Source organism: Scyliorhinus torazame, chromosome 5, assembly GCF_047496885.1.
Source record: "Scyliorhinus torazame isolate Kashiwa2021f chromosome 5, sScyTor2.1, whole genome shotgun sequence".
Lineage (NCBI taxonomy): Eukaryota > Metazoa > Chordata > Chondrichthyes > Carcharhiniformes > Scyliorhinidae > Scyliorhinus > Scyliorhinus torazame.
Genome location: NC_092711.1, coordinates 147,805,070 through 147,829,670, shown reverse-complemented (window position 1 = coordinate 147,829,670; position 24,601 = coordinate 147,805,070). Strand labels below are relative to the sequence as shown.

At 48.8% G+C, this 24,601-nt stretch overlaps 2 protein-coding genes across 4 annotated transcripts in view; one reads left to right on the top strand and one right to left on the bottom strand.

The window, feature by feature from the left end:
• LOC140422014 (uncharacterized) overlaps positions 1–24,601 on the top strand; it is a 332,008-nt gene that overhangs the window by 219,793 nt on the left and 87,614 nt on the right. The window lies entirely within an intron of this gene.
• LOC140420031 (uncharacterized) lies at positions 9,713–15,350 on the bottom strand. 2 transcript variants are annotated; one of them, XM_072504052.1, is made up of 2 exons: positions 14,267–15,350; positions 9,713–11,995 (listed from the first exon to the last, which is right to left on the bottom strand). In XM_072504052.1, the coding sequence occupies exon 2, from the start codon at positions 11,647–11,649 to the stop codon at positions 10,723–10,725; it is 927 nt and encodes a 308-aa protein (XP_072360153.1). In that variant the 5' UTR covers positions 11,650–11,995; positions 14,267–15,350; the 3' UTR covers positions 9,713–10,722. The 2 variants fall into 2 exon arrangements, with proteins under 2 accessions (XP_072360153.1, XP_072360155.1); XM_072504054.1 differs by having other exon boundaries at positions 14,974–15,350.

The window sequence follows — 24,601 nt, the reverse complement described above, 5'->3', positions numbered from 1 at the left end:
AGGATGCTTGCACAGCAGCTTAGAAAGGGAGAGGCAGCTAGAGAAATAGGGAAAGTTAGCGTCGGGGATGGGAACTTAGTTGGGGACTCGGTCGGGGTTAGTAAAACGTTTCGGGATTTTTACAGCAGGTTGTATAGGTCAGAACCACCTGCGGGGCCGGAGGGGATGAGGCACTTCCTGGAGGGGCTGACTTTCCCGAAGGTGGACCGGGAGCTGGTAGTAGGACAGGGAGCCCCGATCGGGTTGGAAGAGATAGTGGAGGTTTTGAAGGCCATGCTGCCGGGTAAGGCCTGGGATCGGACGGGTACCCAGCGGAGTTCTATAAAATGTTCTCCGGGATATTGGGACCGGTGCTGATGAAGGTGTTTATCGAGGCAAGGGAAAGGGAGGTTCAGCCCCAGATGATGTCACATGCCACAATTTCGCTTATGGAATGGAATGGAACGGGGGGGGGGTGGGGGGGCAGTGGGATGGAACGGGGGGGGGGGCAGTGGGATGGAACGGGGGTGGGTGGGGGGGCAGTGGGATGGAACGGGGGGGGGCAGTGGGATGGAACGGGGGGGGGCAGTGGGATGGAACGGGGGGGGGCAGTGGAATGGAACGGGGGGGGGCAGTGGAATGGAACGGGGGGGGGGTGGGGGGGCAGTGGAATGGAACGGGGGGGGGTGGGGGGGCAGTGGAATGGAGCGGGGGGGGTGGGGGGGCAGTGGGATGGAACGGGGGGGGGGCAGTGGGATGGAACGGGGGGGGGCAGTGGGATGGAACGGGGGGGGGATGAAACCGGGGGGGGGGGATGGAACCGGGGGGGGATGGAACCGGGGGGGGGGATGGAACCGGGGGGGGGGTGGTGGGATGGAACGGGGGGGGTGGGATGGAACGGGGGGGGGTGGGATGGAACGGAGGTGGGGGGGTGGGATGGAACGGGGGGGGGGATGAAACCGGGGGGGGGGGTGGGATGGAACGACGGGGGGGTGGGATGGAACGGGGGGGGATGGGATGGAACGGGGGGGGGGTGGAACGGGGTGGGGGGGTGGAACGGGGTGGGGGGATGGAACGGGGGGGGTGGGGGGGGATGGAACGGGGGTGGTGGTGGAACGGGGGGGGGATGGAACGGGGGGTGGGGCAGTGGGATGGAACGGGGGGGGCAGTGGGATGGAACGGGGGGGGCAATGGGATGGAACGAGGGGGGGATGGAACGGGGGTAGGTGGGATGGAACGGGGGGGTGGGATGGAACGACGGGGGGGTGGGATGGAACGGGGGGGGATGGGATGGAACGGGGGGTGGGGTGGAACGGGGGGGGGATGGAACGGGGGGGGTGGAACGGGGGGGGGTGGGGGGGGATGGAACGGGGGGGGGTGGGGGTGGGATGGAACGGGGGGGTGGGGGTGGGATGGAACGGGGGGGTGGGGGGTGGGATGGAACGGGGGGGGGTGGGGGGGGGAATGGAACCGGGGGGGGTGGGGGAGTAGCATGTATGTAGTCCCCTCACCCCCCTCCTAGAATTCTGTCCTGGTCCACCCACATCAACGCTACGACCAAGAAACATATACTTCCTCAGGAAACTAAGGAAATTCAGCATGCCCACACTGATTGCCACATGGGCGGCACGGTAACACTGTGGTTAGCATTGTTGCTTCACAGCGCCAGCGTCCCAGGTTTGATTCCCGCTTGGGTCATTGTCTGTGTGGAGTATGCATGTTCTCCCCGTGTCTGCATGGGTTTCCTCCGGGTGCTCCGGTTTCCTCCCACAAGTCCCGAAAGACACACTTGTTAGGTGAATTGGACATTCTGAATTCTCCCTCAGTGAACCCGAACAGGCGCCAGAGTGTGGCGACTAGGGGATTTTCACAGTAACTTCATTACAGCGTTAATGTAAGTCTACTTGTGACAATTATGAAGATTATTACCATTGACTTTTACCAATTTTTACAGGAACACCATAGAAAACATCTTATCTGGCTGCATCACCGCTTGTGTTATGGGCCAGGGTTTAGAAAACTCCAAAGTATATCATGGAGTTCACCTGACCTACAATTGTTTATTGATTTTGGTTCCGATGAGCACAGGGCCTGCCTTTCAGGGGTTATGCAACAGAGGCCTTAACCACTTTTAATCAAAACAAGCTTTATTCTACGAATTTAGTTAACATTTTTATAAACACACACAGTAAGCATTTTTCTCAATTACAAACATAAATACCCCACACAGCTACAGTAATCTATGTATAACCCTGAATGAATTCCCCCCCTTTAACTGTTCCAATTTAATAACAAGGTCCCATAAACCAGTACCTCCTGTTCAAAGGTGTGGTCCAGCGCACAGCACTCAAGACCTGGTATGGATGCTCTTGTTTCCTTTCCAAAACAGTAGGTTTAAATTCCTTCCAGAAAGCAATTATTTCTTTTCAAGTTATCAAGCAGTCTGGAAACAGCTTTTAAAATGAAGATAGAGAGACAGGCCAAAATACTCCTCTTTCTGAGTACTGCAGCCAAAAATGTGAAAACGAAAGCAAAAGACTCAGAGCCACAAAACAGCCCCAAACCAAAGCGGAAGTAAAACCAACTCCCAGAGCCACAGCCCAGCTCCACCCACACAATGACATCACTGAAGCCATGTGATAAGACAAAAACATTTCTTAAAGGGACACTCCCATGACACTCAGTATGGCAACTGCTCAGCCCAAGACTGTAAGAAACTACAGAGAGTTGTGAACACAGCCCAGTCCCTCACACGAACCCACCTCCCATCCATTGACTCTGTCCACACCTCCTGCTGCTGTGGGAAAGTCGGCAGCAAAATCAAAGACCCTCCCACCGAGGTTATTCTCTTTTCCAATCTCTTCCGTTGGGCAGGAGATACAAAAGTCTGAGAACACGTAATAACAGATTCAAAACAGCTTCTTTCCGCTGTTACCAGACTCCAGAATGACCCTCTTATGGACTGAACTGATCTCTCCACACATCTTCTCTACTGAGTAGCACGACACTCCGTATGCTTCACCCGATGTCTCTGTATTTATGTGTATTTATCATATGTCCTATGTTTTTTCTTGTACAAAATGATCTGTCTGTATTGTACACAGAACAATATGTTTCACTGTACCTCGGTGCACGTGAATAAATTAATCAAATCAAACTTTCTTCATTCTGACACTTGGTGAAGTGGGAGGGTCGGAGGGCTTCTTTCTGCTGGACTGGCCATTCTCACGATTTTGCTTCCAGTGGGCTGATGCTCTTTGAGCCTGGGTGGGAGCACATTTCCACTGGAATGATCCACAAAGGCTGAAGTACATTAATTTTATCCTGGATAGTAAATAGTGTTATTCCCCCACTACAGGTGGATCTAAAAGAAACCAGATGGGTTTTTACAACTATCGACAATGCTTTCATGGTCATCGATGACTTTTAATTCCAGATTTATAATTAATTTAAATTTCACCACCTGCCGAACCTGGATCCCTATTGCATTACCCTGGGTCTCTGGATTACTGGTCTGGCTATTGTTTCCCGAGATGTATTGTGTGAGAGACGAAGTCACTATAGCCAATAAGTGAGCTGTTTTCGAGTTGTTTCCTTGACGTCCTGTACTTTCCCACTAACTTACAGACAAAACAGCTGCAACTGTACTGTGTATAAACGTGTGTTATTGTAACTACTCCCAGAGATGCTTCGGTTCGCTGAAGCATTCCCTGCATGTTTGTAATAAAGATTCCTAAACTTTAACCAACTCTAGACTCCGAGTGACATTTGTCCCCAAACAACCTGGTGTCAGGAACAGGATCCACTGACGGCTCTGATTAAAGGAAAGTCCCCGTGGACAGCAGATACCGGGGTGAGTATTGTTTGTTTTATACCACCCGTGTTTAGTTCAGCCAGACTGACCACTGGGGACACCTCAGAACCTCAGGGAGCTGTTTCTGGTCTGTTTCTTTGACATTCATTCAATGTAATTTCAATAACTGGAACATTTCAGGCAGGGAATTGTCGGTTTTACACCAAGGATGTGTTTGGGGGGGATGCTGAAGTCCCCGTGACCGAGAGGGTTTTGTAGCTGCTGAAAAATGAGGTGATAAAGGCGTACGGGAGGCTAAACAGCAAGATTTGGTAGTTGGACAGAGTTTGGCGTGTGTTCCGAGGTCCCAGATCGGGGTCAGCCAGCATCATCACATCAATGGATCTGCACAGAAAAGGTCCAACCGGATGGCGCTTATAAGGCCCAAGGTGAGGTTAGTGGCGCGGGGATTTGAAGAAGCTTTGGGAGATAAAGAGGTCAGAGTGGACTCGCCCACAGTGGGAAAGGTAATTTTGAAATTTCTTTGGCCCTTTTCGTGACATTTTCCCAGAACTTTCAGTCAAGAAACATAAAAGCTGCATTTGCGCTGGGGGATCACCTCTAGAGGGCAGTGTTTCTGCAACCTCCCAAGGTGCCAGATGTATGGAAGACTGAAGAAGTTCAATAAGTTTGTCTATGTTTTGAACGATGTTTTGAGCGATGTTTCAGAGTGTATGGCACTTCTCAGTTAGATCAGTTTTGTTCAAGTCGGGTTGTCTCTACCTGAAGGCAGAAGCTGCCGTGCTTTATTGGTACCATGGCAGGAAACTCTCGGGCAACTTTATGATGCATGTTGATGACTGCCTATGTGGTGGTACTAGTGAGTTCCAAAATAATGTTACTGACAGGAGCAGAACAACATTTAAGGCTGGAGTCAGGCTTCTAGGACCTTTAAATAAATTGGATTGGAAATCGGGCAGTGTGGGTCTGACGTGGCTTTACATCAACAATCTCAGGGAGACAGTATGAACCCTGTCACAGTCAATGGGGCCGGGGCCTCACAGAAAGATGAAGATGTTTCCAAAGCTGGGACTGAGCTGCTGCAAAGTTGAATTGACGAATGGGGCACACAGGCAAGGCCGGATACAAGTTTTGATGTCTTCGAGCTGAGTTCTGTAATGAAACGTCCAGAAGTCGAGGATATTTAACGGGTGAACAAAACATTAAAAAATACAAGATGGAGAAATGTGCGCTGAAATTTCCATCTTTGGGTGAGCTGCAAAATATAAAATGGATTTTTTTAGTGATGCCTCACTCGGATGAGCCTGACTCAGTGTCTGTACACTGAGTGATGTTTAAAAATCTCTTTCAGCAGAAGAACAGACAAACATTTCTCATTCTAAATTCAAAGGTCGATGATATTCAGCTCCCATGAATCGAGTGACTCTGTCACATCTTGATGTGATGTTTGGTGTGAAATTTCTGTCTGTAACTCCTCCCCTTCTAATATCTTGTAAAAGGAGTTTACAAAAGCCATCACTTAGTGCAGGAATGTGAAATTCGATCCTATTGTAAGATCCGGGTTTGGATCCAATCTCAATTGTAACACTCAAATCAATTACACGTCAGACTGTGTTGTGAAACTTACCTGCAGATCCTGACTAGTTGCAGACCATTCCGGGTACAAGAATGTTGTCACAGAATTTATTAAGTTAATTGTAATAAGTACAAAATCACAATAATTAACAAAGGCAATGGATCAGTCCATTCACCCTGGATCACCAGCTCTCAGCTTCCAGGTGACTGTGGAGCTGTCTCTTGTTCTGTTGACTGAAGTCTATCCTCTTACTTCATGTTGTGTTGTGCACCGAGCTACAGAAAATTGTAGCTCATTAACCCTTTCTAGTACCTACCTCTACGCATGGCTGGTAGTATCCTGTGGTTCTGATTGGCCCAAGTAGCCCATGATCAGTCCCTGATTGGTTAAATGGGGTACGATCAATGTCTGATTGGTCTCTGAAGGATATCGGTCACCTTGCTGATGTGTGATGTCACTTTCTCATTGTGGTGTCACTTCCTCATGATTAACATTTGTCAGGCTCATCGTCCTGATACCATAGCACCACTGAATCTCTAGAGTGCAGAAAGAGGCCATTCAGCCCATCAAGTCTGCATCGGCCCTCTGAAAGAGCACCTTATCTAGGCCCACTCCCCCACCCTATCCCCATAACCCCACCTCACCTGCACATCTTTGGAATGTTAGAGGACACTGGAGCACCCAGAAGAAACCCACGCAGACACGGACAACGTGCAAACTCCACACAGACATTGACGCAAGGCCAGAATTGAACCCGGGTCCCTGGTGCTGTGAAGAGGTTGTGCTAGCCATTGTGCCACTGTGCTGAGATGATACATCTTCAGGTGTCATGTGTAACTTAGTGATTGCCAATGACTGAAGCAAGTTACTTAAATACAAATAACTGAAAGTCCACAAGATACACAAACTTAAACTAATACAGCAATTCCTTCTGAACACAGAATAAATTTGTAACGGTGATCGGTGTGCTACAGTTCAAGTAGCAAGATACACGTTACAAAATATCATTTTCTGTTCATAAATTACATGTTCACAAGAAATTAAAGTCACAGAAACGACATAACTACAACACCATTACAGGAACTGATAAAACCACAATAATGCAGAAAATCTGTTGTACAATTTGAAGGAAAGTGACTCTTTTGCAATAAGTTAAAAAGCAAATACAATTTAAGACAGCATGTCTCTAGCATCGACACGTAGTAATAATAATCGCTTATTGTCACAAGTAGGCTTCAATGAAGTTACTGTGAAAAGCCCCTAGTCGCCGCATTCCGGCGCCTGTTCGGGGAGGCCGGTACGGGAATTGAACCCGCGCTGCTGGTCTTGTTCTGCATTACAAGCCAGCTGTTTAGTCAAATCCTGCAATAACAGAGATTCTCATTCATCATTAGTCTTGTGTAAAACCATAAAATTAAACCTACTTTAGCCGAAGACAATATGGCACAAGTCACTTGTCAAGGACGAGTGCACCTGAATACAGAGACTCAGAGTGAGATACCGTATTGAGTGAATTGATTCATACACTTTGATTCTGTGATAACTGAACATAACTAAAACAAAACTATTAAAATGAATAAACATTGACTTACATAATAATCTTTATTGTCACGAGTAGGCTTGCATTAACACTGCAATGAAGTTACTGTGAAAAGCCCCTAGTCGCCATATTCCACCGCCTGTTCAGGAACACAGAGGGAGAATTCAGAATGTCCAAATTACCTAACAGCACGTCTTTCAGGACTTGTGGGAGGAAACCGGAGCACCCAGACGAAACCCACGCAGATACGGGGAAAATGTGCAGTATTATGATCACTGTTACATAGATGCTCCGTCACCACGTATTTATTGATTAAGCCTGTCTCACTGCACACGGAGGTCTCGGATAGACTGCTCCCTGGTTGGCTCCAGAAGGAACTGCTCCAAGAAAGTCTCCCCAAAAATCTTTATTAACCGATGTTCCAGGCTATCTCTGCCTATCTGACTCTCCCAATCTATATTCGATTAAAGTCACCCATGATTATTGTGGTACATTAATTACAAGCCTTATTTAATACTTCCTGTACACTCTACCTACAATGTAACTACTGTTAGGAGGCCCATTAACTACTCACATGAGACCTTGTAATTATTATTTCTTATCTCGAGCAAAGCTGATTCCACACCCTGAACTTTCAGGCTAAGTTGATCTCTCTGTACTGAACTAATGTAGTCCTGAATGAACAGGGGCAATCCCATCATCTTTTCCGAGCTTCATGCATTCCAATATGTCAAATACCCTTCAACATTTGGATTCTAGCCTTGGTCACCTTTCAAACAAGTCTCTGTAATGTCTATCAGGACACACATTTATCTCTATCCGTGCTGACAATTCTTTTTTTTATAATTTAAAGTACCCAATTCATTTTTTCCAATTAAGGGGCAATTTAGCGTGGCCAATCCACCTACACTGCTCATCTTTGGGTTGTGGGGGTGAAACCCACGCAAACACGGGGAGAATGTGCAAACTCCACATGACAGTGACCTAGAGCCAGGATTGAACCTGGGACCTCAGCGTCGTGAGGCAGCACTGCTAACACTGTGCCACCGTGCTGCCCCACCTATGCTGACAATTCATCCAATCCGTTACAAATGCTGCGTGCATTTTCAATCCATTTTATGGGGTTCAATAATCCAATAGGGATTTCAAGTGAAACCTCTTTACCCAGCGAGTGGTGAGAATGTGAAACTCGCTACCACAGCGAGTGGTTGAGGTGAACAACATGAATACTCCTGTATCTTGAGAAGGGAGAAAGGAATAGAAGGATATGCTGTGGGGGGGAGATGAAGAGGGCTGGGTGGAGGCTCATGTGGAGCATAAATACAGACAGAGACCAATTGAGCCGACTGGCCGGGCCCTGTGCTGTAGACTCAATGGAACCGAGACAAATGTATTATTTTATTTATTTTAGATCTACCTGTCGTAGTATGATAAAACTTTTTTCTTGGGATGTAGGCATCACTGGCTGGGTCAGCATTTGTTCCCCATTCATAATTACCCTTGAACTGAGTGGCTTGCTAGGTCATTACAGTGGGGGACAGTTAAGAGTCAACCACATCTGTGTGGCTCTGGAGTCACATGTGGGCCAGACCGGGTAAGGATGGTAGATTTCCTTCACTAAAGGACATTAGTAAACAGATGGGTTTTTACAACAATCTCTCCTCAAAGGGCAGTTTCATGGTCATCATTAGACTTTTAATTCCAAATTTTTATTGAATTCAAATTTCACCATCTGTCCTGGTGGGATTCGAACCCCAGAATAATACCTGGGTCTCTGGATTACTAGTCCAGCGGCAATACCACTAGGCCACCGCCTCCCCCATACTATCCTGGATAAAATAAATGCAAAGTCGTGAGACTGTCCAGAATGTACCTGTTGTGTAGAACCTTGGTCAGACCGCAGCTGGAGGACTGTGTGCAGTTTTACTGCCCTGGTCGCCAGAGGGAAAGGGCAACAAAGGTTCACCAGACTTGTTCCGGGGGTGGCAGGACTGCCCTTTGAGGAGAGATTGGGGAAACCTGGCCTGTGTTCTCTAGTGTCAAATAATGAGAAGTGATCACAATGAAACCTACAAAATCCATAAAGGAATAGACAGGCGAGATGCAGGTGAGATGTTTCCCCTGGTTGGGGAGTCTGGAACCAGGGGACACAATTTCAAAATAAGGGGGACGCCACTTGGGACGGGTCTCGGAGGAGACATTTCTTTACTCAGAGGGTTGTGAATCTTTGGAATTTTCCACCCCAGAGGGCTGTGGGAGTTCAGTCATTGTGTGTGTTTAAAGCAGAGACTGACCGATATCTAAATACCAATGACACAAAGGGATATGGGGACAGTGTGGGGGGAAAGGCATTGAAGTGGATGATCAGCCATGATCGTGTTGAATGGTGGAGCAGGCTCGACGGGCTGAATGGCCAAGTCCTGCTCCTATGTTCCAATGTTGCAAAGGTAGGCAGGTAAGTAAATTGTGAAGGGGACATGAAACTACAAAGGGATATAGATAGGTTACGCGAGTGGGAAAAGATCTGGGAAATGGAGAACAATGTGGGAAAATGTGAAATTGTCCATGTTGGCAGAAAGAATAAAAAAGCTTATTATCTGAATGGTTAGAGATTGCAGAGCTCTGAGATTCAGAGGGATCTGGGTGTCGAAGAGCATGAATCACAAAAGGCGAGTATACAGGTACAGCAAGTAATTAGGAAAGCTAATAGAATGTTATTGTTTATTGTGGGGGAATTGAATACAAAAGTAGGTTATGCTTCTGTGAGCAGGAATTAATCCAAAAGAATCCCTCGACATTCAGGTCTGCTTCAAACGTAAGTTTATTGTTGTAACACCGGCGGGGAGTAAGTCTCTGGGCAAAGGCAGATACATCTCCACTGAACAAAGGGAATCCTCATCATTTATACAATTTCAAATAGTTAGTCAGCCCAACTCAGCCGGACACGATCCAATCACAATGATTATAGATTGCACACATTGACTGGTAGATCCAATGAAAGTGGTTACTGGGCAGCAGGCAACTGCGTGATCAGCTCATGGACAGCTAGGGGGTTACTCATGAACTCATGATGCCTTCCAGACCCCCTCATCAACCATCCTTGGGTCTTGTGTATACATAACTCCCTTATCTTAACCTTGTTACTGGCTGGTACCATTGTCAGAATTCCATAAGAGCATCCCCCTTTGTGAGAGAGAGAGTGAGCTGACTGGTGGTGATTTAATCTGAGGGTCACCACACCTCAGATGAGGGGCAATGTTGAGGAGGCGGGGCCTTCATGGATGACCTCAGCCGGTACGGCAGTTCAACCCACGCTGTTGGCATCGCTCAGTATCACAAACCAGCCATCCAGCCAACTGAGCTAACCAATCCCCTGAAATATTAGTTATTGCCTGTCCCCCATCACACAATTTAATGTTGTTTCTCAGTCCATGTCAGACAACCTGCCCCATACCTTGATTATTTTCTTCTGCGAGAAACACAGATAAATTTTAAAAAAGAACCATGTACCCTCCATGGCCCATCTCCTTGGCAAGGTGGCATGCTTTAGGGGGATCCAAACAGAAATGGGAAGGAAACATCTTCCAACTTCCAAACCAACTTTCAATCTGTGATCCTTGTGAAATTTGAAACAAGGTATTCGCAACAAGGCTCACAGAGCGACATCCCACTGGAGTCAAAATCATGAGACCGGCCAGTCCAGCAGAGGAAACTCTCCAACCATCCCCATTGACCAACTGTCAGAATGAACAAAATGTAGTCCTGGATGTAATTGAGAGCAGAAACAATAACAGCAGAATCCAACCCCTGTAATCACTTGTGAACTTGTTTGTGTCTCAGCAGGTGCGTTGAATCACGGAATCCCTTCCCACATTCAGAGCAGGTGAACGGCCTCTCGCCAGTGTGAACTCGCTGATGTGCCTGCAGATGGGATAACTGAGTGAATCCCTTCCCACACGGAGCGCAGGTGAACGGCTTCTCCCCAGTGTGAACTCGCTGGTGTCTCTGTAGGTTGGATAACTGAGTGAATCCCTTCCTACAATGAGAGCAGGCGAATGGCTTCTCCCCAGTGTGAACTCGACGGTGTGCCCGCAGGTTGGATAACAAAGTGAATGTCTTCCCACACTGAGAACAGGTGAATGGTCTCTCCCCAGTGTGAACTCGCTGGTGTGACTGCAGGCTGGACATATGAGTGAATGTCTTCTCACACTGAGAACAGGTGAATGGCTTCTCCCCAGTGTGAACTCGCTGGTGTGTCTGCAGGTGGGGTAAGCGAGTGAATCCCTTCCCACACTGGGAGCAGGTGAACGGCCTCTCCCCAGTGTGAACTCGCTGGTGTGACTGCAGGTTATCGAACCGAGTGAATCCTTTCCCACACTGAGAGCAGGTGAACAACCTCTCCCCAGTGTGAGTTCGCTGGTGTATCTGCAGGCTGATCAACTGAGTGAATCCCTTCTCACACTGAGAGCAGGTGAACGGCTTTTCCCCAGTGTGAACTCGCTGGTGTATCTGCAGGTGGGATAACTGAGTGAATCCCTTCCCACACTGGGAGCAGGTAAACGGCCTCTCCCCTGTGTAAACTCGCTGGTGTCTCTGCAGGTTGGATGAGGAAATGAATCCCTTCCCACACTGAGAGCAGGTGAATGGCCTCTCCCCAGTGTGAATGCGTCGATGAATCTCCAGCGTAGATGGGACTCTGAATTCCTTCCCACAGTCCCCACATTTCCATCGTTTCTCCATATTTTGGGTCTCCTCGTGTCTCTCTCGGGCGGACAATCAGTTGACGCCTTGTTCACACACAGAACACGTGTACGGTCTCTTCCTGCTGTTTTTTCAGGCTGTGTAACTGGTTAAAGCTCTTTCCACAGTCAGTGCTCTGGAACACTCTCAGTCGGGTGTGTGTGTCTTGGTGCTTTTCCAGTCATACTGATGTTTTAAAATCTTCTCAAGCCGACAGACGAGGCAAACATTTCTCCTTCTAGATTCAAAGTCCAATGATGTTCAGGCCCTGATGAATCGAGTGACTCAGTCTGATCGAGACGTTTAGTTTGAGATATCTGTCTGTAATTCCTCCTTTTCTAATATCCTGTAAAAACAATTTACAAAACACATCAGTGTCAGTACAGGACAGAAACTCAGAACACACGGGGACTTCCGGTTGCGACATGTCGGGAGCGGCCGCATATGAGGCAGCTCTCGTCCGGGGACTTTGTTTTCCATCTTTTTCATCCGGTATTTGAGGGGGTTTGGAGATATTTCAAATTTGTCAATGGGATAAAGCTCAATTACTGTGGAAATGTCCAAGAAACCAAGTTTGAAGAAGCCAGTGGGCAAAGAATCGTCATCCGATTCAGATTCTTGTCCAGGCTCATTGGAAACAAAATGGCGGCGGCTGCTGCCGAAGCAAAAGTTATAGTGTTGTCAGTTGAGATGCTCATGGGCATCTTAGCAACAGCCGACTATCTCCGAGGATTTCCCTATATCAGCCGAGGAGCCCCCAGCTCCTATTCAATTGATAAACGGTAAAGGGTGCAGGGCATGGGGGTGGCTCTTTCGATGAAGAGCAAGTGGATTGTCTCTTTAGAGGCTGAGATGGTCTTTTGGCTGATAATAACAAATCTCTATGTGCCAAAGTAGACGACTTAAAGAATCGCTTCAGGAGACAAACTCTTCGCGTTATGGGGCTGCTGGAGGGATTGGAGGGCCCGCACCCGACTGAATACACGTCCAGGATGTTTGGGAAGATGGTGGGGAGGGTGAACAGTTGTTCCTTACTGAGCTGGATGGGGCCCATCACTCGCTCTGTCAGACGCCTCGCCCAGGAGAGCCACCTCGGGCAATTACCATCAGGTTCCACAGTTACCGGGATAAGGAACGAGTCCTGAGGTGGGCGAATGATCACCGTAACTACAAATGGGATAGCCATGCCATCAGGCCCCATCAGGATGTGGGGGCGGAGCTGCCAAAAAAGAGGGCGGCATTTATCAAGGCCAAGGCTGCACTTTTCATACGTGGTGTTCGGTTTGGGGTGGTTTACCCAGTGAGTTTTCATTCAAAAGACCACTACTTTTGAGGCGCTGGATGATGCCGATGCTTTTGTGAGGAAGCTCAGGCTCGGTATATTTTGTATTATATATGGGGTCTTGTTGTTTTTGGAGAGGGATTGTGGTTTTGGGGTCTTGTTGGGGTTTCTTGTACCAGTTTGTATTTTACTGTTTTTGTGTGGGGGGGGGTTTCCTTTATTTCAAGTTGGGTGCAGGCGGGGGGGGGGGTTGGTTGTTATGGTTCTCCGTTTTATATGCCCCGGGGGGGGGGGAGTTGCCCTGCGAGCTGAAGAAGGTAGTTAATGGGAACAAAGTGGTGGGGGTAACTGCAGCTCATTAACATAGTATAGGTTTTAGATAATGGGCTGAGTGTGTTGGTTCTGTTTGGGGTTAAAGATTGTTGAGCTAAGGGTCTGGGGGGGTTCTTTGGGCTTTTGGTTGTGGTTTTAATGAGAGGCGGGGAGCTGGGGGATGGGGAAGGTTTATCGACAGTGACTACAGCTTGCTCTTTGCTCTGTTTTGTTGGGGGCCTGGTGGCCGTCTCAGGTGGGCTCGATGCCGATACTTTTTCAGTCATTTTAGAATGATCTCTTTTGGTGGATATGGCTGACTGGGTTACGGGGTGGGTGGGGGTAAACCCTCAATCCGACTGGCCATTTGGAATGTGAGGATGTGAGGGGGTTGAACGGTCTAGTGAAGAGATCAGGGATATTCGCTTATGTGAAGAGTTTGAATGCGGATGTGGTGTTTTTGCTGGAGAGCCATTTGCGGGTCAGGATCAGACACGGTTACGGAAGGCTTGGGTGGGACAGATGTAGGTCCCAGGGGACCGCAGTGTTGATAAGTAAAAGCGTTTCTTTTTCAGCTTTTCGAATTCTGACAGATCCGAATGGGAGACACGTGATTGTCAGTGGGTCTTTCGTGGGCACCTTGATAGTCCCAGTACATGTGTCCACTCCGAATTGGGACGATCACAGTTTATATTAATAAATTACTGACCTCTATTCCTGACTTGGACACACATCAGCTAATCTTGGGGGGAGACTTTAATTGTGTTTTGGATCCTAGTCTGACCAATCTATGCCCAGGTCTGTGATTCCTTCGGGGTGGCCAAAGTGGTGGTGATTTTCATAAGACCATATGACATAGAGCAGAATTAGGCCACTCGGCCCATCGAGTCTGCTCCGCCATTCAATCATGGCTGATATTTTCTCATCCCCATTCTCCTGCGTTCTCCCCATAACCCCTGATCCCCTTATTAATCAAGAACCCATCTAACTTCATGGAGCAGATTGGGGGGCAGAAATTCATACCTTGGATCCGTTGTTATAAAGGCCTCCCACCACTAGTGTTTATACAAATATGCTGAGCTCAGGTTATTTTCAGTTGGATAGGGGCACAAGGCAGTGTTGCCCACTGTCTCTGCTTCTGTTTGCCTTGGGGTGGCATGGTGGCACAGTGGTTAGCACTGCTGCCTCACAGCACCATGGACCCGGGTTCAATTCCAGCCTTGGGTGACTGTCTGTGTGGAGTTTGCCCTTTCTCCTCGTATCTGAGTGGGTTTCCTCCGGGAGCTCCGGTTTCCTCCCACAGTCCAAAGATGTTCAGGTGAGGTGGACCGGCCGTGATAAACATCCCCCTAGTGTCCAAAAGGGGATGGTTGGGTTACAGGAATAGGGTAGAGGTGTGGGCCTAGGTAGGATGCTCTTTCAGAGGGGAGGTGCAGACTTGATGGGCCGAATTGCCTCCTTCTGTACTGTAGGAATTCGATAATACTATGAATAAAGCCATTGGCTACTATGTTGAGGTTTTCCGGGTGATGGACAGGGTTAGAGAGGCGAGGGAGAGAGCACAGGGTGTCCCTGTATGCAGATGATCTGCTTCTTTATATCATGGACCCAGTCTCCATGATGGATGAGATAATGAAACTTCTGTGGAGTTTTGACTCCTTTTCTGGGTACAGAGTAAATCCGGACAAGAGCTCATATTATCTGGTGATCCCCCAGAGAGGGGGGCTGACCTGGGGATGTTGCCTTTTAACCTTGCCAGATCCAGCTTGGTTATCTGGGAATCCAGGTAGCCCACGAGTGGGCCTCTCTTCAGAAATGTCAGTTTGCTCGGCTGGTGAATGAGGTCAGGGCAGATTTGCAGAGGTGGCAACCTCCCACTGTCTTTGGCCGACAGGGTTCAGATGGTTAACATGAACATCCTTCCGAGGTTGCTGTTTCTTTTCCAATGTCTCCCTATCTTTTATCTTTCTTCCCAAATCATCCAATGTTAAAATCAATACGCTGATTACTTCTTTCATTTGGGTGGGAAGGACCCCGAGGATTTGCAGGACATTCCTGCAGAGAGAGAGAGACAGGCTTAGCCATATTTCATCTGTTTAAGAAGGGTAGCAAGGATAATCCAGGGAACTACAGGCCGGTGAGCATTACGTCAGTGATAGGGAAATTACTGGAGAGAATTCTTCGAGACAGGATCTACTCCCATTTGGAAGCAAATGGACGTATTAGTGAGAGGCAGCATGGTTTTGTGAAGGGGAGGTCGTGTCTCACTAACTTGATAGAGTTTTTCGAGGAGGTCACAAAGATGATTGATACAGGTAGGGCAGTGGATGTTGTCTATATGGACTTCAGTAAGGCCTTTGACAAGGTCCCTCATGGTAGACTAGTACAAAAGGTGAAGTCACATGGGATCAGGAGTGAACTGGCAAGGTGGATATAGAACTGGCTAGGTCATAGAAGGCAGAGAGGAGCAATGGAAGGATGCTTTTCTAATTGGAGGGCTGTGACTAGTGGTGTTCCGCAGGGATCAGTGCTGGGACCTTTGCTGTTTGTAGTATATACAAATGATTTGGAGGAAAATGTAACTAGTCTGATTAGTAAGTTTGCAGACGACACAAAGGTTGGTGGAATTGCGGATAGCGATGAGGACTGTCAGAGGATACAGCAGGATTTAGATTGTTTTGGAGACTTGGGCGGAGAGATGGCAGATGGAGTTTAATCCGGACAAATGTGAGGTAATGCATTTTGGAAGGTCTAATGCAGGTAGGGAATATACAGTGAATGGTAGACCCCTCAAGAGTATTGAAAGTCAGAGAGATCTAGGTGTACAGGTCCACACACAGGTCACTGAAAGGGGCAACACAGGTGGAGAAGGTAGTCAAGAAGGCATACAGTATGCTTGCCTTCATTGGCCGGGGCATTGAGTATAAGAATTGGCAAGTCATGTTGCAGCTGTATAGAACCTTAGTTAGGCCACACTTGGAGTATAGTGTTCAATTCTGGTCGCCACACTACCAGATGGATGTGGAGGCTTTAGAGAGGGTGCAGAAGAGATGTACCAGAATGTTGCCTGGTATGGAGGGCATTAGCTATGAGGAGCGGTTGATTAAACTCGGTTTGTTCTCACTGGAACGACGGAGGTTGAAGGGCGATCTGATAGAGATCTACAAAATTGTGAGGGGCATAGACAGAGTGGATAGTCAGAGGCTTTTCCCCAGGGTAGAGGGGTCAATTACTCGGGGGCATAGGTTTAAGGTGAGAGGGGCAAGGTTTAGAGTAGATGTACGAGGCAAGTTTTTTTACACAGAGGGTAGTGGGTGCCTGGAACTCACTACCGGAGGAGGTGGTGGAAGCAGGGACGATAGTGACATTTAAGGGGCATCTTGACAAATACATGAATAGGATGGGAATAGAGGGATACGGACCCAGGAAGTGTAGAAGATTGTAGTTTAGTCGGGCAGCATGGCCGGCACAGGCTTGGAGGGCCGAAGGGCCTGTTCCTGTGCTGTACTTTTCTTTGTTCTATTATTGGGCAGCCAATATTGAAAGGGTGCTGAGGTTATTCAGAGATCTGAATTCTATATGGGGGCAGATGGAGACAGGCACTTGTCAGGGTCCAGTTTACGGGCCTTGGTTAATGCCTTGCTTCCGTTTTCTCCTATGAAATTTACCTTGAGCCCTGTGGTGGTGGCTACACTGAGGGTTTGGAGACAGTTCAGGCAACGCTATTGGCTCAGCTCAATATTGTTATTGGCCCCTCTCTATGGGACTCACCACTTTTTGCCTACGGATTTAGATTTAGGTCCTGGAGGAGGGAAGCTCTGGAGAAGTTTGGTGACTTGTTTGTGAACGGCAGGTTTATTGGTTTTGATGAACTGGTGGAAAAATTACAACTCGCGAGCTCTAATTTTCTTAGATGCATGATTTCCTACGTAAGGAGATCTCGGCGTTTCCTTTAGCACCCCTGCCGTCTCTGATGATTTGGATTCTATCTCTTGGTGACGTGGGTGAGGGTAGGATTTCAGATATATACAGTCTGCAGAGCAAGCTCCACTGAATGAGGTGAGGAGAAAGTGGAAGGGGGAATTGGATCTGGTTTCTGTGGAGGGGGTGTGGAGTGAGACTGTACAGGGTCAACACAACCTCCTCCTGTGTTAAGTGGAGCTTGACTCAGTGCACAGGGCACATCTGACAAGGTTGTGTGGTTTTGTTCTCGGGGGTGGCAGACAGGTGAGCTTGGTGTTCTCGGGTCTGGCGAACCATAAAAGGTACCATCATTTTAGCCAGACAAATAAATGTGTCAAGCTGAGGGAGCAAAGGATGTCAATGTCTTTCAGAGAGAGAGAGAGGAAGATCTGGGCCAACCTTTCCCGAGTCTGCACCCTCCCTGGATTCACTTCCTTTCCCTTCAGTTGCTGCAAGTCACCAATTAAAGATCAGAATGAGAAAATAAATGGAAAGGGGGAGAAAATAAACTGTTTTACTCCCAGATGTTGAAGACAAGAGGAAGTATCAGTCTGGGTAAAGCTCAATATTCATTCACACAAAGCCCGCGCTCTGATTGGCTGGAGGGCCAAAGTCCTTCCGGTGGCCCACTCTTTCCTTTCGTCAACATTTCAGCGGGAAGTCAGGGCGGGGGGCGCTGGGTCTCTGCACATGCGCGGCTGCCTCTCTGCTATGGACATGCGCATTACTGGTCGATGTTGGGACGCCAGCGGAATTGTTGGTGTTTGGAGCATGCGCATTCGGAATAATGGGCCTGTTCGTTTTGGAAAGCCCGAGCAAAACTAAGGAGGTGGGTGGAAGGATTTGGAAATACTCTGTGGAGCCGCAAAACCCTGATGAATAGTTGTCAGCTCCCTGATTCTGGTTCGGGAAATTCTTTCCCAGGACCAGGCTCAAGTTAATGCCCAAAATATTTGTTCAGTGAGTGGAGGATGGGGAGGGGGAAACAATAAGGTTAGACCCCGCCCCTCATTCACTCTGACTGGCTGAAGGACCGAGCGGCTGTCTCCGTCCTCTAGCCTCGCCCCTCATTCTCTCTGATTGACTGGAGGACCGAGCGGCTCTCTGAGTCCTCCAGACCCGCCCCTCATTCACTGCGTGCTGGAGGACCATGCGTCTGTCTCAGTCCTCCAGTCCCGCCCCTCATTCACTCAAATGGCTGACACAGTCCTCCAGCCCCGCACCTCATTAACTCTGACTGGCTGGAGGGCCAAGCGGCAGTCTCAGTCCTCCAGTCCCGCCCCTCATTATCTCTGATTGGCTGGAGGACCAGTCGGCTCTCAGTCATCCAGCCCCGCCTCTCATTCACTGATTGGCTGGAGGACCAGGCGGCTCTCAGTCCTCCAGCTCCGATCCGTTACCTGGAGACTGGGCAGCGCATTCCCAACGTAAGGTATTCAAATTCCGGCTCCAAAATCACACCCTGGCGAGTAGGCCGTGAATCCCCAAGGAAAGGTTTTTTCATTGAGCTCCGAAAATCCGGACCTCTCAGTCCACTCCCTGGAAACTAGGCCGTGAATCCCCGAGGAAAGGTCTTTATACTGACTGCTCCGAGACTCTGCCCCTCCAAGTCCGCTCCCTGAAGACATGGAGAAAGAGGCGTTAGAGACTCGGTATTGGGGAATGAGAGAGGAAAGAATGTTCTCCAGGAACTAGAATTGTCTGTTCTGAATTTCTATCCTGTGCTGACAGTGATGTCTTTTGTAAACTCCTTTTACAGGATATGAGAAGAGGAGGAATTACAGACAGAAATCTCAAACGTAACGTCTCGATCTGACAGAGTCACCAGATTCCTTGGGATCTGACTATCATCAGCCTTTGAATCTAGAAGGGAAGAAGAACTGTTTGCCTAATCTGACAGCCTCAAAAGGATTTTAAACATCATTGTGACTGGAAAAGCACTGAGACCGCCCCCCCCCCATGAATCAACATTGTGCCATTCACAGCGGGGAGTGACACGTGTGAACGAGACTTCCAACTAATTTTCTGACCTGGACAGACACAAAACATGGAGAAACCGTGGATATGTGGGGACTGTGGGAAGGGATTCAATGCACCTTGAGATTCATCGACGCATTCACACCGGGGAGAGGCCGTTCACCTGTGCTCAGTGTCGGGAGGGATTCACTGTGTTATCCCGCCTACAGACACACCAGCGAGTTCACACTGGGGAGAGGCCGTTCAACTGCTCATTGTGGGAAGGAATTCACTCAGTTATCCCATCGACAGACACACCAGCGAGTTCACACTGGGCATAAGCCATTCAACTGCTCAGTGTGGGAAGTGATTCACTCAGTTATCTCACCTGCGGAGACATCAGCAAGTTCACACTGGGGAGAGGCTGTTCACCAGCTCTCAGTGTGGAAATAAATTCTCTGAGTTATCCAGCCTGCAGACACACCAGCGCGTTCACAATGGGGAGAGACCGTTCACCTGCTCTCAGTGTGAGAAAGCCATCACCACGTTATCCAACCTGCGGAAACACCAACGAGTTCACACCAGGGAGAATTAGCTCAGTTGGCTGGATGACTGGTTTGTGATGCAAAGCGACTCCAACATCAGGGGGTTCAACTCCCGTACTGGCTGAGATTATCCATGAAGGCCCCACCTTTTCAACATTGCCCCTTGCCTGAGGTGTGGTGACCGTCAGATTCAATCACCACCAGTCAGCTCTCTCTCTCTCTCTCAAGAGGGCAAAGCAGACTCTGGTCCTCTGGGACTTTGGCGACTCTTATTTCACACAAATACAACAAACATAGATTCCCTTAAGGAGCAAAAATCCAACAGGAAAAGTGATGCAACCGTGGCTAACAAGAAATGTTAAAGATTCCATTAGATCAATGGAGGAGACTCATAAAGTGGCCAAAATAGTCGTAAGCCTGAGGATTGAGAACTTGTTTGAGAATTCAGCAAAGGAGGATCAAGAAACTGATCAAGAGAAAATAGAATATGAGAGCGATAAACATAAAAAACGACTGGAAAAGCTCCTATAGGAATGTGAAAAGGAAAAGATTAGCAAAGACCAATGTGGGTCCATTCCAGGCAGAGACAGGAGTGTTTTTTTTTTAATTTAGAGTACCCAATTCATTCTTTCCAATTCAGGAGCAATGTAGAGTGGCCAATTCACCAACTCTGGACTTCCGGTGGCGGCTATGGAGGGAGACTTCCGGTGGCGGCGATGAAGGAGTAAGTCGCACATTTGGTGGCTCCCGCTCTGGTCGGACGTTTGGACCTTTCCCCTGGACGTTTTTCTGGTTTTAAACGGTAAATTCAAAGGCTGAATCAATTGGGCACCGTTTCCACGTATTCGTGTATGGAGCAAAGAACCAGAAGTGCACAAAAAGGCAGAAATAAAAAGTTAGCCAAGAGCTGTGTTGAAGCTGCAGCAGGAGACAGCATGGCCGAGGACGGGACGCCTGGGGTGGCGGCACTGCGACCATCGGAGCAGTTGATGCAGGTCATCCAGGATGGTTTCGGGGTATAAGCTCAATATGGGGAAGAGCAAGATGTTTGTGGTCCAGGCGAGAGATCAGGAGAGACGACTGCGGGATCTGCCATTCAGAGTGGTAGGGGACAGTTTCAGGTACCTAGGTATCCGAGTGGCGATGGATTTGCGACTAAATAGTATTTGGCCCGGCTGGAGGATCAGATGAAGGAGGGATCCGGAAATGGGATGCGCTCCCGTTGTCTCTGGCGGGCAGAGATTAAACGGTAAAGGTGACGGTCCTCCCAAGATTCCTATTCATTTTTCAATGCCTCCCCATCTTCATCCCGCAGTCCTTTTTTCAGTGGGTCGATAAAGTTATTGTGGGCTTTGTGTGGGGGGCAAGTCCCCGCGAGTGGAGTCGGGGGGATTGTGAGCTGGCGCTGCCGAATTTCAGCAGTTATTACTGGGCGGCTAACATAGCCATGGTGAGGAGGTGACTGGTGGGGGGGAAGCCGGCGTGGGTGCGCATGGAGGCGGTTTCTTGCAAGGGCACAAGTCTGGGGGCGTTGGTAACAGCGCCTCTACCATTCCCGCCAGCGCGGTACTCCACCAGTCCGAGTGGTGGTGGCGGCCTGAGAGTCTGGGGGGAGTGAAGGAGACATGTGGAAGCAGAGGGGGCATCGGTGTGGTCCCCAAACTGCGATAATCACTGCTTTGCCCCGGGGAGGATGGACGTGGGGGTTCCGAATTTGGCGGAGAGCGGGGATCGAGAGGATGGGCGACATGTTTATAGAGGGGAGTTTTCCGAGTATGAGGGCGCTGGAGGAGAAGTTTGCATTGGCGGGGGGAAATGAATTTCGATATCTGCAGGTGCGGGACTTTTTGCGGAAGCAGGTACCAACCTTCCCACTCCTGCCGCTAAGGGGGATTCAGGATAGGGTGGTTTCTAGAGGATGGATAGGAGAGGGAAGCGCCTTGGACATATATAAAGAGCTTATGGGATCGGAGGAGACGCAGACTGAGGAGCCGAAGCAAACGTGGGAGGAGGAGCTGGGGGGAGAGTTAGAGGAGGGCCTTTGGGCAGACGTGTTGAGTAGGGTCAACGCGACCACAACATGTGCCAGGCTCAGCCGGATCCAATTTACGGCCGTTCTCCGGGCCCACATGACAGTGGCTCGGATGAGCAGATTCTTTGGGGTGGAGGACAGCTGTGCGAAGTGCGCGGGGGGGCCAGTGAACCATGTCCACATGTTCTGGGCATGTCCAAGGCTGAGGGGATTTTGGCTGGGGTTTGCCGACGTCATGTCCAAGGTATTAAATACGAGGGTGGCAATGAGTCCAGAGGTGGCGATTTTCGGGGTGTCGCAGGATCCGGGAATCCAGGAGGAGAAAGAGGCGGATGTTCTGGCCTTTGCTTCCCTGGTAGCCCGGAGGCGGATATTACTGGCATGGAGGGACTCAAAGCCCCTGAAATCGGAGACCTGGCTTTTGGACATGGCTGGCTTCCTCTGCCTGGAGAAAATTAAGTTTGCCAAGAGAGTGTCTCTGTTAGGGTTCACCCGGAGGTGGCAACCATTCGTCGACTTCGCGGAGAATTAATCGTCAGCAGAAGGGGGGAGGGGAGGGGGTTAGGCTCGGGTAGATTAGGGGGGTAAGTAATTGTTGAACCTGTGGGAGAGGGAGGTGGTATTTGCACTAGGTTAATATTTTCCTTGTTATGTACATTGTTATTTTGTTGCTGTTACAATGCCAAAGAAATACCTCAATAAAATGTTTATTTTTAAAAAACGGGGGGAGTGGGGAAGGCCCGGGGTGGCAACAAGTTGAGGTGGGGGGGGGAGATTTCTGGGGGGGGGGGGGGTGTAAGGATGTTGTGGCTGTTCGCTGTTGCCATGGTTATTTTGTGTTTTTCTTCTTTGTTAAGTATATATTTGAAAATGCCTCCAATAAAATATTTAAACAAAAAGAATCCCGCCGCCGGCGAATGGCGCGCCGCCGAGAACCACGCGGCTGGGGAGCCGCAGAACCCCCACGCCCTATCTCTCTCGGTACATCCAGACCATGTAACTCTCCCTATCTCTGTTACCAATTCCAATCTCTGCAACGATCCCCATCAATCTCACATTTTCCTCCCACTGGAACCCTCTAGTTCTCTTTACGATCCACTAAACCTTCGCCCCTTCCGATCTGAGTTTGTCATTCAGAGGCTACATCCTATATCCTCCAGCTCCTACAACCCTTCCTATCTCTGTGACCTCCTCCAATCCCAAAACTATCCCTATTTCTCCAACCTCATTAAGAGGTATAACCCTGTTTATCGTTGTAATATTCTTCAGTTCCTACATCCCCTCCACCCTCCATAACACCCGTTAGCTCAACTCTTAGATAGCACATCAAATTACAGCAATCTCCTCCAGATGCTGCAACCCTAAAGCCCCTGCAACCCTACCTTATCCCTGAAACCACTTTAACCACCTCCAACCTCTTTTTTTTCTGTTAAATCCTCGATGCCCCCACAATGCACACAGAGCTGTAATCTTCCCCAGCCTCTAAAAATACTCACTATTGCTGTATCCCCTCAATTGCTCCCTTGTCTGATAATCCCAATAGCCATAAAACTCTCTCCATCCCAGTTACTGTGTTGAGACTCTTAATACCACCCCATGCCTGTTACCTTCTCTCAACTGTACAATTCTCCCTGTCTCTGTCACATCCTCCAGCCCCTACAACTCTCTCTATCTCTGTAGCTTCCTCCCATCCCTACAACGCTTCCTATCTCTGTAGCTTCCTCCCATCCCTACAACGCTTCCTATCTCTGTAGCTTCCTCCCATCCCTCCAACGCTTCCTATCTTTGAAACCTCCTATTGATGTTACACCCCACCTGAACTTTCATACATCATACAGCCCCAACAACCTTCCCTATCTCTATAATAGTTCCCTCCCCTACAGTAAAGTAAGTAAGTCGCAATAGTTGCAGATGACCATAGGCTGCTTTCCCCTTTGAGGGGGAGAGCTAACGTGTGGTGATTTAACCTGAGGATTACCATACCTCAGGTGAGGGGCAACATTGAGAAGGAGGGACCTTCATGCACAACCCTACATCCCCCACAGCCCTCCCTCTGTCCCCAGCATCCTTCTATCCATATAGGTTTCCCTCTGTGTGTAAAAATTATTTTAGCCCCGACGACCCTCTCTATCTCTGTAACATTGTCTACCCCTCCAACACTCCTGAATTCTGCAACCTCCTTCAGCCCCTGTGACCCTCCCTATCTCTGTAACCTCTGCTGTTCTCCTGCTGTGTTCGTCTCCTTTGTAGTTAATATAAACTCCGTATCCGTAAATCTGTCTCATCCGGTTCTGGTAACTTGCCGATTTTCAGTAAATTCAGCTGTCAAATACCTCACTGTCAACGTTTAACCCATCAGTGTCTCGACTGCCTCCTTTTTCACTCTGGCTTGGACACCAAGTTCTTTTTTTAAATAAATTTAGAGCAGCCAATTATTTTTTTACAATTAAGGGACAATTTAGCCTGGCCAATCCAACTACCCTGCACATCTTTTTTGGGTTGTGGGGGTGAGACCCACACAGTCACTGCAAGTATGTGCAAACTCCACACGGACAGTGACCCGGGGCCGGGATCGAACCAGGGTCCTCGGTGCCGTGAGTCAGCAATGCCTTGGACACCAAGTTCTGTGGTAAAGGCAGATACTCGTTCGGTACCAGTCTCCCTCCCTTCATGTCTCAATCCCCTTTCAGTTCCATATTCAGCTCCATGCTCCTTTTACAGCTTTGGGAGCAAAAATAGTGAAGCAGATTATTATTTGAATGGTGGTAAATTGTGAGAGGTGGGTACTCAGCGAGAACTTGGTGTCCTCGTGCATCAGTCGCTGAAAGTAAGCGCACAGATACAGAAGGCAGTAAAGAAGGC